This window comes from Anguilla rostrata, chromosome 9 (assembly GCF_018555375.3).
Source record: "Anguilla rostrata isolate EN2019 chromosome 9, ASM1855537v3, whole genome shotgun sequence".
NCBI classification, from domain to species: Eukaryota; Metazoa; Chordata; class Actinopteri; order Anguilliformes; family Anguillidae; genus Anguilla; species Anguilla rostrata.
In genome coordinates, this window is record NC_057941.1 from 29134339 (window position 1) to 29147534 (window position 13196).

The 13196-nt window shown below is 41.7% G+C and overlaps 2 protein-coding genes across 6 annotated transcripts in view; both read right to left on the reverse strand.

Moving 5' to 3' along the window:
- Positions 1-466: 466 nt before the first annotated feature.
- LOC135263527 (sphingolipid delta(4)-desaturase/C4-monooxygenase DES2-like) lies at positions 467-6141 on the reverse strand. Of its 3 annotated transcripts, none has more exons than XM_064351664.1 (3): positions 5881-6141; positions 2591-3229; positions 467-864 (listed from the first exon to the last, which is right to left on the reverse strand). In XM_064351664.1, exons 1-3 carry the CDS (start codon positions 5938-5940, stop codon positions 724-726), a joined length of 840 nt encoding a protein of 279 aa, XP_064207734.1. In that variant the 5' UTR covers positions 5941-6141; the 3' UTR covers positions 467-723. The 3 variants fall into 3 exon arrangements, with proteins under 3 accessions (XP_064207734.1, XP_064207732.1, XP_064207733.1); XM_064351662.1 differs by having other exon boundaries at positions 2591-3333; positions 5881-6138; XM_064351663.1 differs by lacking the exon at positions 5881-6141 and adding an exon at positions 5168-5201 and having other exon boundaries at positions 2591-3333.
- Positions 6142-6576: 435 nt separating this feature from the next.
- LOC135263528 (myotonin-protein kinase-like) overlaps positions 6577-13196 on the reverse strand; it is a 28306-nt gene continuing 21686 nt past the window's right edge. For 2 of the 3 annotated variants that reach the window (XM_064351665.1, XM_064351666.1), the window contains exons 9-15: positions 12760-12839; positions 11959-12055; positions 11730-11878; positions 11255-11352; positions 9941-10002; positions 9210-9284; positions 6577-8944 (exon numbers count right to left, since the gene is read on the reverse strand). In XM_064351665.1, coding sequence (XP_064207735.1) covers positions 8843-8944; positions 9210-9284; positions 9941-10002; positions 11255-11352; positions 11730-11878; positions 11959-12055; positions 12760-12839 — 663 coding nt within the window. In that variant the 3' untranslated portion in view covers positions 6577-8842. The remainder of the gene's footprint in view (positions 8945-9209; positions 9285-9940; positions 10003-11254; positions 11353-11729; positions 11879-11958; positions 12056-12759; positions 12840-13196) is intronic. The other variant, XM_064351667.1, reaches the window with a different exon arrangement.

The window sequence follows — 13196 nt, forward strand, 5'->3', positions numbered from 1 at the left end:
AACCTGAGGCTTTTTGTGTCACCCTCATGTCTCCCAAATGACTAGCCTTTCATTTATTGTTTCTAACATGTTGAGACTGTTAATAATAATGCCGTATCGGAGTGTAGAATAGCAGGTAGGTAAAGTAAACTGCATGTTTTGTACACTGCTCCTCTGTGCCTAGTGCTAGTCTTTCAGTGCACATTCACAGAGCAGTGGCTGACCTAATCATGGTTGTGTCTCCTTATAGAATGTTAATGTTCTTGTACAGATTACGTTTTGTTTTAAACCCTATATTTAAAATGAATAAATTACAGATAACTGTTTGCATTAAACTGTAGCCATACAAAACAGTGAAGACTTTCTTTCAAAGGAAATAAATTAATTGGGATTCATTTTAGATTCTAAATCTACAGAAAATGAGACATTTGAGGACACAGCCTATGTAATACAATAGGGAACTTTGTAGGAAATCAAATCAGTCAGATTCCAATGAGGGAGTTAATTTAATGATCTCACATATTAAACTTTCAATACACTTTTATAATTAATTTTAAGTAAATAGACATTCACAAGCAAAGGTATAACCTCTTTCAATTTTCATTTTGGTGACAAGCCACCAAAATTTAAAACGTGTTTGTATAAAGTCCAGTTTAGATTAGAACACCTTATTCAGTGAAATTAAAGGGGCAGGACTCAGGGATTGTACAAAAAACCTCACAGAAACACACACAACCCAATCTTTTACTCCTTTTTCAACGGAAAGTGACGCTTAACCCTAGAGTATGGTCCCAGGGACTCACAGAAGACAAAGTCCCAGAGTACCCGTATCCAGGAGTCGTGCTGGGGCAGATTGTCGTAGAACTCTGGAGCCATCTTCTTTACCTGGACGGAGAGTCAATGGGGTATGTGTTTATGAAAGAGACGGAAAACGAAAGGTGAAAACTGATTCTTTACCTATTCATTCAGGTATTCACACCGTACTGACATAATGTTTGAAGTAACCGGAGACAAAGCATTATCTGTGTCAACCGGAGGCAAAGAGCAAAGTGAGAGGAGGAAACAGGGCGTGGAACGAGGGAAGGTGAGGGGGCAGTGTTAAAATAACAGGTCTTTGATTGGGAGTTTGTGACTAGGACAGAAAATATGCTGAGCAGGGGAGTGTGTACACACTGTCACACAGTCACCAGCGCACACGCTGAACTTTGGATCAAGACACACCCTGACATGTGTGTGCATGTTCATGCATGTGCTTGCCAGTGGATGTATCTGATGACAGATACAAACGCATTCACGCACATGTACACACACACACACACGCACGCACGCACGCACGCACGCACGCACGCACGCACGCACGCACGCACGCACGCACGCACACACGGCAGCTTCAACAGTTTCAAATGAAACGGGCCCTGACGAGCAAAGGGCTCAAATCCCACAAGAATGTGTTAAAAGTAAGATTAAAAATTTTATTAAAATTTTAATGGTCCCCTAAAAACAGCCATGCATTTGCCATTCACAGCTACATCATGACACCTCCGGGTACTTTCTTGAACTCTAACCTTTCTGTGACAACCACAGATGCCAACTTCTATTTAAATCCATTTGTAGTAGCTAGCTAGCCTAGGCGGCTCCCAGAAAGTAAATCAAATAGCTAAACATTGCACTATTCTGATGTTCCTATAGCCAGGCACTTCACTTTTAGGCTAACCTCTGATACAAACATAGCACTGACAGGCCTCTGAGAACTTTGCTGAAATACTACAGCTAGCTTGCACTAATTTTAGCAGAAAGCCCATGAAATGAGCGTTTACTGTTTAAGCTCTTGGTGCTGTTGAAATTCCAGTGTTCTATAGGCCCATATAGGAAAGTGGCTGGTGGGGAAGCAGTTAAAAGATAGGGGTCTCATGATATAATTTAGAAATGGGCCCCCATGAGCAATGGAACGTCTCTACACACACTCACACATACTTACTCACTCGCTCGCTCCTGTCTGAAAAACTATGGCAATAAAGAAGTGACTGGATAAACTAGTCTCCACTCCCAGTACATATTGTCAGTCCATTCCATACTCATTCCTAACCTGTTCTTTCTAACTGTCATTTGACTGATGTGCGTAACTGATAGCCAGAGGGAAAAATACATTCATGTAGCGGAATGCACCCAATTGGTTGTATTTTTGCTCAATATTGTGGAGTCCTCCAATGTCATAGGTTACCAGCAAGGGTTTAGCAGCACTGAGGTAACTGAATAATGAGAAGACTACAAGTAGCCAGAGTTGTTTTTGAATTCCATTTCAATAGCCACCTCAGGAAATGGATTGAATTAAAATCCACAAAGATTTTAGTCTTTTGAAAGTTATTTTTCAATTCATAATTTTGATTTCAGTTCATAAATTAAATGCCAATTAATTCTCAAATGGCTACTTTGAAATGTAATTAAACAGTTGACAAGCATAGTGACAGTGTGGGAGTTACCTGGGTTACCAGAAACAGGTTCCTAGTACTGAAGTATAAAGAAATCGGAGAATTACAACAGCAACAATGTGCAACAGCTAGCTGGGCTACCAGAAAGAAGTACAGAGTCACAAAGAAAGAGGGGAAGTTACCTCAGGTAGGCGGCTCCCTGGGATGCTGGGAAAGTCATGGTGCTCCATGTGGTAGCCCACATTAAAGGTGATGTAGTTGAGGGGTCCGTAGTAGGAGTACGTCTCGATGCCTGTCAGGTACATGTAGTGCTCAGCGATGAAGTGGCCAGAGACCGGGTGGAGACCCATACAGAGGACTGACCCAGCAATCAGATAAACCAGGGGCTTGGGCCCCCAGAGCCAGACCAGCAGCGCATCAAAGATCAGCTGCACGATGACATTGAGCAGCTCCAGCTGGGACACAGGCTTGGGGTTGACCACCAGGGGCCTCAGGGCATAGAAGAGCGGCTGCAGGATGATCCACAGCACCTTGCGAGCGGGCGAGCTGAAGAGCCGGGCCTCCAGCCTGGTGGGGATGTCCACGTCCAGGCCGTCCCCGCCCAGGTAGCGGTGGTGGTCCACGTGGTACTTCTTGAAGCTGACCGAGTACGGGACCCCCACGGGCAGGTTGGCGAAGATGCCGAAGAGGCGGTTGAGCACGGCCGACTTGTTGCCGAAGGCGACGTTGTGGGAAATGTCGTGGATGGCCAGGGTCAGCGAGTGGTTTATGCAGCCGCCGAACATGTAGGCCCAGAAAAGCAGCCACTTCCAGCTGAGAGCCTGCACGAGGAAGCAGCACAGTACCTGGGTCAGAACCATGGCCGTCACAACCCACTTCAGCTGGGGGTCCGGGCCCATCAGCGACTTGATCTCTGGGTGTTTCGCTGTACAGGCGAAGAACGTGTGGGAGAGAGGAGAGGATTGAAAAAATGGAGAAATGGAAAGAATGAAAAGTAAGGCACCAGTGCATGAGCAAGATTCTTGAAAAAGTCATTTATAATATAATTGATGCCTTTTTTTAATTAAACTAAATTTTAGAGATTTAATTCCAGTCAGGATTTAGATCTAATCACAGCACAGAGACTGGTCTGACTAAAATAGTTAATAACTTTATACTCAGTGCTGATTTATAACAGAGATATAAAAAAAAAATCACTGTGGTTGCATAGGCACAATGTGATAAGCCAAACAATGGATACCAAGAACACAGAAGGAAAAATGTTATTTCCTGCTTCATGTGTGGGCCATAAAACAGCTTTACAGTTTCTGTAAAATGGTAAAACATCTACACAAGTAAATACCATGAAATGAAAGTTGATTGTCTGTACTTTTGCCTCATATTCATCTTTTGATCTCAAATTAATTTGCTTTAAGTACATAACAAAAAAAAAACTAATTTCACTCTATCACTCCCAGTCTTCTGGATGGCACTGTGTGTCATTTATGATGTAAGCTTGATTTGAATACTGATTGGGAATATTATTTATTGTTTAGTGCGATTGTTATGTTAATGTTGTTAATTCTGGTTCATTTATAGAAATTCATTTGATATAAACATTTCATTTGCCAGTTTCTCCATTTCATCAGCTTACTGTTTATTGAGGTTTCCTTCTGTTTATCCTCACTACATTTCATGTGAACATCACTGGAAGTTAATTAACAAACACTGTCGACTGCTCTATACCTGGACTCTTTCATGGGTGCCCCTTGGTGGGTCAACAACCAATTTCACTTCATCCAGAACAGTAGTTTTCCTTCCTTCCCTTTTCAGTTTCAAATGGGAGAAAAAATTCTGTAACTATTTATCTTCTTAGTGTCAATCATTTCTTATTCTGTTTTAAAAACAAATTTTTGAAAACACACAAGCTTGGGATTTTTTTTGTTTGTTTTTATTTGTTTAGCAAAATCAACAGATCAAATAAATAGTCTATGGTCTACGCTGATCTAACCTTCAAGAGCAGATAACTGGTGAAACAGACCAGTAAGTGCAGGTAGCTGGTTTAAGCTGGTAACTGGTAGATGTGCTAGGTTGCTCAACCATTAGCCCCCAGCTGTTTCAAAACCTTGACCAGCTCAAGATAGATTTTACTGCAGGGCGTCCAGCAGGACCGTCGCTAGCATTAAGAAAGACTGGGTTAAATAAGGGGTGTTGATCTTATCAGTAAAGGACCGATGTGGGTGCAGGATTTGGTTTTAGCCCAGTACTACAACACCAGATTCCACCAATTAATCAATCATGGTCTTCAGTCAAGATCTTGGCAATTAGAATCAGATGTGTTAGTGCGGGGCTATAACAAAAGCCCGCACACGCACCGGCCCTTTTCGGATAAGACTGGGCACCCCTGGTTTAAATTAACGCTTATTAGGCTAATGCTTGCACTACAAAACGGCGCACTAACGGGTTCGAATGAACTGAAACATGACTGTCGGTATTTTTACCTAGAGGTACACGGCGTTGCCGGATATCTGCCCAACCCTAGAGCAAATGTCACAGTCAGAGTTAACGGGCACTGCTTCAATGCCGCACTCGATTCCTTAAGCTCAACATTTATAAGCCCAAGACTCAAAGCCCAACAGGAAGGTGACAATGGGGGTGCACACCTCAGTGACAGCAATGGGGAAATACCATTGAGACAAACCATGAAAAGCACCTTTATGTACGGAATACAGGAATGCATACATGTCACGAGTATGCACGAAACAAAATGCCTAACTCACCTAACTTGGAGACCCACATGTCTTCTCTGTATACTGCTTAATGTGGTGTATACGGCGGGGTAAACTCGAAAGACCTGTTCGACAGGTAGCTGCACCTGTTTCAGTCTCGACCGCTCAAGATTTCTTAGATTTCAGTGCGCTACTGTGAGCAGGCTACACGAATCTAGTGTTCTACTCGTAGCCGCTCACCAGCTCGGTCTTTGAATGTCCTCTCATGGTAGTCCTACAACTGCTGTTTATTTATTTATTTATTTTATTTATTATAAACAGATGTAGCGTAAATTCTGGAAAGTAGAACCAACTTCATCATAAGCGTAACACAAGCGTAAACTATTCATTATCGTAAAAGAGACTGATTTCGCTTCTGATGATAGCCCACTAAACAGTTCCAAGACTTTAAAAAAAGATAATGAATTATTTACATAGCACATACGCCAATATATACACATTTTAATTGGTTTCACAGAATAAACGACAGCTATTGAAACCGACATAACGCCAAAAAAAGAGCCAACAGCTGAATCTGTGATAACCCGACACAATCCGTTCAGCTGCGCTTAAAGTTGTTCAGTTCAGGAATGTCGCGCAATTAATTGCTTGGAAATCAAATCCCCACAAAACAACGGCCGTACATTTTTTATTACCTGGGCTGAACACCTGTCTTTACCCTACTCCTTCCTCACCTTTTGGCTAAACTTAAAACAAAAACTCACCCAAAATCTGCTTTCTTCTGCTGCAGTGGGGCTGCTCTGTATAAACCCACTCAAAGTCATCTCGAACAACCGTATTTCCCATTTTTATGTCTTGTTGGCTTCTCTAGCAGTTAAAACGCACTTTAAAAACCCAGGCAGAGTCGCTGTAGGCTACTGGAGCCGGACAGCGGGTGAGCCATAATCAGGCGACGTGCTCAGTGCCGGTGTGATTGACAGTCAGTTGAGTCCTAAACACGCCTTTCTGAGGAAGGAGGTCCTACCGCCCCAAAGCATTCACACTCAATCGCTCAATTTACAATTTGACCTCACCTCGTTTTTTTAAGGTTTAAAGAAAGTGCATCCTACTTAACGCTGTCAGCTAAACAGTTTCTCAATTGGGTGTTTGATAGCCAACAAAACAGAAAAAGTCAACGTGAATCCGGACTAAAACTAAGATGTTCACGCAGTATAGGCCACACCCAGAGGAACATCTTGTTCTTACAACGATGCATAATTAAGTAAATAATGATACAAGACATGTGTACCATAATACTACAGTCTGCACAAAATTATGTTGAAAAAAATTCTGTAAACTTTATACATTTGAATTAAATTACCAGAGGATAATGCTTTAGCAGTCAATCTATAGGAATGTTTCATCAATAAAATGAAAAACTCAATAACATACTTCTTCCAAATGAACCAAGACAGCATACATCTTATTGCACAATAAATATTTTATTTGTGTTATATCTGTTTTTACCCCAAAACAAATGTGACTTCATGTGATCAAGAACAAACTCTTATATTTATATTTCTGTATTAAAATAAGCCAACTTTCAAAAAAATACAAAAGTTAAAATATATTATATGTCTTTTATGTTACCCGAAAGTTAAAGAAAAAAAAAAGAAGTCTTGTGCTCCTGTCATGCACTAACTAAATTATTGCACACTTTAAATGGACCCTCATGCTTTACACATACACAGTTACATACACTACACTCCACAGAATTAAATCCCTTCTTACATTCTCTGCATCCCCTTTCTCCAAATACTCTACTTTCAATGTCTATTACTTGCCTTGTAAACATCTCATGCAGTGCCAAGTATTATATGGAAATATGCTGTGGTGTGTCTCTGTGATCCCTGGTCAGATATTCTCTCTCACTCACTTGTTGAAGATAATAATGAAGACAAAACACCCCAGAAACAAACAGGAACTGAAGATAGCTGTAGTACAGGCCTGGCAGAGCATCGTCTGGTGAGGTCTATGAGTTGTAGACTTCAGGCACTCATTGAATACAAAGGATTTGCAACCAAGAACAAAATATGACAACGTTATTTGTGTTAATTTATTACTTTTGGTCCCCTAAAATCTGGGAGTCTATATATAAAAAGGGCTGTAATTTTTATACAGATCACCTGACATGAATGTAAATACCCTTAACCCAAACTAAAGCTTAGGGCTATATAAAAAAATTCTGTAATTTCTACACAGTGAAAACAAAATGTATAAAAATACCCTTTAATAAAAGCTGAGAATCTGCACTTTAACCATGTGTGAATTTTTCAATTACAAATCTAAAATTGCAGAGTAAAAAGCCAAATCAAGAAAAAATATGTCCTCATCCCCAACGTTATGGAAGGCACTATATACTTCTGTATTTAAAGTCCACATACTTATAATAAATGGCAGCATATTCATTTTTGTAGAAAAATTTTGACATAAAATGTCCAGATATTTCAGTCCTCAGCTATCCATGTGTCTCCATATGTTGGTCTTGTTTTCAGCTGTCTCCCTGCTGAACCGTTGTAAGTTGCTTTTCCTTCTCTTCAATGGTCAGTCAGTCTGTGGTGTAGCTACATATTTTTCTGTGCCTACTGAAAACCCAGTCTGCCTGTCTCAAGTGTTTATCTTCCCTCTCAGATAATTCTCTGACATACTGAATTCTGGGTGTCAGCCTGATTTTAGTGTCCAGAACACTGATGGACACTTTTTTGTAGGAGTGTACTTTTTAAGGTGATTTAAAAATTGTGCATAGATATCATTGGCGTCTTTAAAAAAATAGTTTCTCCAAATAGACAACTTTTCAGAAAAAGAGAAAAATGGTTTTCTTCCTATATTACATTAGAGAAGTTATAATCAAACACAGCTTTGTAAAGAGACTTCATCAGTCATATCTCCAGGAAACATTGACAGTGCATAGCTGATGATGCAAGTTTTATATTATGGATCATGCTTAAAAATGCAAAAAATGGCGTAATAAGGTTTGTTTTTTAAATGACACCAATGATATGGTCCTCTTCATCTAACACACACAGCACTAAATACAAGAAATGGTATTCATAAGGCAAAGCAAAGCTGAGTCCTTATGATGGTGGGAGGACCGGTGTCACAGGGAGCAGGGAGCACGCTCCTCAGCACACAGGTTACAGCTCCCATTCTGGAACACACAGTCCTATCTTCAGCCTTGAGGATTTGAACCCTGGGTGACCTCCGTGCATCTACTAGTCCCATGTCCTGCGGTGATGGTTCTCAGACCACAGTGTGCAGTCCCGTAGGTCCAGGTTCATTGTCATCACCCCCTCCCTCTGCAGTAGGAATGGAGAGTTGGAGCTCTGCCAGAGGACAGCTCATTGCTGATAAGACGGTGATTTGGGAAAGGCATTTGTTATGTCACTCTCATCCCTACTGCTTTTGATGTGAGAGTCAGGGTTTGGAACTGTGGAACTCCCGCCTTCTCTACCGTGAGAGACCATGTACAGGCTGCTCACTTTCTCTGCTGCTGCCCTCAGTGTCAGGATGCAGAACAGCGAGGTCGGATGCTCCTATATCAATCCACTGTCTTCTCCATCTCCCAGCCGTGCTCCTGATGGCTGAGTGGGGGATTTTGAGTAACGCGAGCGGGGTAAGGAGGGGAGGAGACTGCTCGCTCAGACCTGGGAAAGAACGACCTCTGGGTGTCACCTGTCACCTGCAGAATCAGGAGAGCTCAGAACTGCACCGTCTCCTCCAGGCTTGGAGCTCCGCCCCCGCCGCACACACCAGCAGATAACCCTCACACCTCACCTGCGGCCAGCGCACCTGCCAGGGAGGGATGGCGGGCAAAGAAATGCTTTCAGCTGTTAGAAATAGATAAATCCAATCTAATCTGGGCCTTTTGATCATTGAGCAGAACAAAAAAAATATTTTATTCACATGCATCAGTGATTGTGACTATGTCTGGGCGTCTGTCTATAAGAATTTATAGAAATTCTTTAAAAAGAATTTGGCTTCTGGGAAGAATGAGGTGAAGTACTGTAATTTATGACTTAACAAAAGGTGAGTGAATGCACCAGTATATTCCTACCCTGTGGAACAGCAGCAGGTGCCGGTTCAGAGGGATGACCAGTGGGTAATGGCAGGCAGGGGGCGCTACTGAGTTCTGTAAACACATGGACAATCAGTATTGCATAGTAGTGGTGCATAGACCGAGGCTGAGTGTGGAATAGAGAAATGGCACCACAATCTCCAGACTCTTACACTACATGGTTGAAATCTTGTAATACCCAAGTACACTGGAAGTGGACCATTCAAAAGTTATATTGAAAACTTTACATTGCCTCATACCATGACAGCAGTTTCAGAAAGCCATCTCAAACCTACAGTGATGGACATTTTGACTTCACACCTTCTTGCCAGCAGATCAACGACATAAATACGACCTGATTTTGTTTTTAGGAACAACGCAGAATGATGTTCTGTGTTACCTAAACTCTGAGTTTATATGAGTTCAAAATGGGTAAAATGTACTCCATCACTATTAATTTAACAATGAGAATTTAGCTGTGTAGAACAATCATTGAATAAGTGCACTACCATCAATATTAATAGAAATAAACCAAATACACTATTTTCTGCGACACATAGCTTGTTAAGACATGCATAAACAAAAAATAACGAGAAGTCATCTCATAACCTGTTAGTTAGTTGACTAGGTACAAAGAACTGTCTGCATACAGAGACCACCCTCCCAGGGCAGCTCTGAGCCCTGATTGGCTGCAAATTGAGCAAAGAAAGGTGCGTGGGAAGTTAGCTTACATCCCCTGTGGGATCCAAGAAGTGATCAGGCAAAGAGAGGCGGGACAGGCAGACGCTCAGCTCTGTGGTCAGAGAAGACAAAGGTAGGTTAGGGCAGCCCCCGATGCGTGACTGCGTAGCCTAGTGTCCGCAGTGCACTGTCTGCACAGATGACTGCTCTCCTGCAGGACAGGCTGTGTAGCTGGCTGTGTGATAACATGCAGATATGGTGGAGGGAACTGCATGACTGTGGGAAGTGAAGGCATGACTGTGTCACTGAGAGACCATTAGATCCTCTGAGATGAACAGGGATGGAAAGAAATGGAGAGGACAGAAGCCGGCAAGAGCAGTGCTCGGGAAAGAGACACATTCAGTTTCAGCCAAGCACCAACCAGCTCACTTGAAAACTCTGCCAAAGCTGGACTGTCCTCCTCCAGTATGTGTACTCTGTGGTCCACATCATAATGACTGCAGCTGAACTTTACATTACATTTAGTCATTTTTTTTAGCATATTAGCATTTTCAGAGTGATTTACAAAAGTGCATACAAAACCATTTAAGGAACAATACCTATGAGTTTTATTCGTATCAAACCTGATGATGGGTGTCATTATGCATGTATACAACAGAACATTATGTGCCACATTAGCTGTAAATGGGTAAAGTATTATAATAGTGCTAAAGTTAAGCCTTGTATCCAAAGTTTAGAAGCCCCCTCAGTTTTTCTAATTTACACATGAAGTACCATCATCCCAGGCCTACTCTGGGATGAAAGTTATCACTGTGTTCTGAACAACATATCCCCCCCACGCAGGCAGAGGCCCGTGTGAATTCTTTTAACTTTAAGAGCTGCAAAAACGCTTGTATTCTGCCTTTGGTCTTACACTCACTGTGAGCAGGGATTATCTTGAACATGGGTGTTAGAATCCAGCCCTCAAGACTTTCATTGGTTACTGATTAAAAGTCAAACAAACCAATATACACAGCCCTCCAGGACTTCTGTTTGACAGTCCTGATCTGGAAACACAAGACTGGCCTTCCCTCTGCTAATTTTCACCATGGAGAGTGCAAGCATGAAATATTTCTGTGGATATGTGGATTTCTGTGTTTCACAGCTCACCAGAACCAATCATGAGATGTGTAAACACAGTTTTTTAACCTTATTTAAGGGGGAATTCTGCACTATCCATGCACTAAACATGAACAAAACAGTTGGAGTTACAAGGCAGAACCATGACTGGATGATAAATACTGAGAGGATGAGGTAGTGAGTACACGAGTGAATGAGTGGGTGAGTGAATGTGTGACTGGGTGGATGGAGAAAATTATACTCGCCTGCCTCCCTGTTGACCCGTAGGCTCTGTACCTCCACCTTCAGCCTCTCCATCTCTTTCTCCAGCTCCTCATTCCTCCTCTCCACCTCCTGCAGCCGTCTGGGTGGAGACATGGAAAAATAGTTGGGCTGACCAAGGACGATATTTGTTATTATATCCAGACACTATGATCTATCTATTTATCTATTATTATCTATTACTTTAAGGTTTCTGTGAGACTGCACCCACTGATTTAAAGAAATGATGGACAATAGAGTAGAATTATTGTATACCCATTCTTCCTAATGGCTGGTTCAGATCAAGAAGCCATCAGGTGACCGGACAATTTTAGACCGGAATAAAATTTTTCAACTTATGTCTCATCATTATGGAAACAGTAATATTCTATTTGCTGTCCATTCTATTGATGGGGGCTCAGTAACACACTTTTTCAGTTAACAGAGTTCTCTGGACATGCTGTCACATTAGCCTGGTACCTGGGCAGTTCTTCATTGTGTGCTGTGCTCTGGTCAGTGTTGTCCTCAGTGCACAGGAACTCTGCAGTACCTTGCTGCAACACTAGGGGTAGCTCCATCAATGCAGGGAGCTGAGCTGGCAGGCTCTCTGTTAGCTGCCACATCTGACTCTGTAACAGCGCACAAGAGTTCAAAAGGTTTGCAGTGGTGCATTGTAGGCGTGTTTTTTGGTAATAGACAGTGCCCTCACCAGTTTCTCCTGAAACAGCAGACTACCACGGCCTCTGATTCGCTGGTTGTCAATCTCCATCATGATGTCATGACTACGGTCTTGAGCACCTGTCTCTCTGTGGGGAATGTGACAGGGACAAAGACAATTGTTTATATTTCAGTTTCATGCACTTGTTAAAAAAACAAGTTCAGGGATGAACAGTATTACATGGTGTTGACCTCATGCAAATTCATAGAAACCTTTTGATTTAACAAGTGTTGTCATTTTTTAGGTTTTCAAATGAAAGCCACAACTTTGTTTAGAGGAGCCAGAGATACTAGAAATGTAAGCAAAATTCTAGCACCAGTATATTTGTCCACCAGTGAGTGTGTTTACCTAAGCAAATGTACAATTTTCAGGTCACAGAAGGATGCCCCTCCTAATATCCAAGATTCACTGGTACACATGGCAGGCCTGAATACCTGTTTAGGAAACACGCTTAATTTTGCTTAGGCTATGCCCCAATAGCCTGATTAATCTGAGAATACTGATTTTCAGGACCTAAATATTATAACCACAGGCAGAGGCACTTGAGTTTTTAGCAAGCACACACATCAGGAGTTTCTGCACATTGACAGATTATGGCAGGAGAAACTGTTTAGCAATTAAACCAAATATTAGTGGCTCCCAGAGACATCTACAGCCTGAAAATCAGTATTTCCTGAGTAATCAAGAAAAAATAACACCCTTGCTTAATCCTTTTATTAAGCACTTCAGAAATGAACAAATCTGTTCAGTTGATTTGTTTAGGAGACAGTATGATAATGCATGTGAGGTTACCTGGTGGCAGTGTAGGAGTAGCCTACAAAGGCCAGGTGAACCCCCACAGGTGCTCTGTCCATCACGTCACACAGTGTCTCCTGCGGGGACAAACACACACATATAGTCAAGTTCTGTGAGAATGTCAAACACGGCAATTCAAACATAACTCAGCAACATACACACAGGCGCACCAGTGCACACACTCATCAAAGCGTTCAGAAGTCTTTACAGGACAGTGTATGGTTATATGTCTTATTGTGGCTTTCTGTGTGTTTGCATTGACTCTGAATGGGTGGAATGGTGCCTGACTAAATTCTGCTTTGTCATTCTCTATGTCATTTTCTGTGCCATGTTTTAATGTAACTTTCTTATCTGAACATGTGAAAACACTTTGTCAGAAAAAAGTAAATAAAAAATTGCATTTATAATAAAAAACAGAAAGTCTATAATAAAAA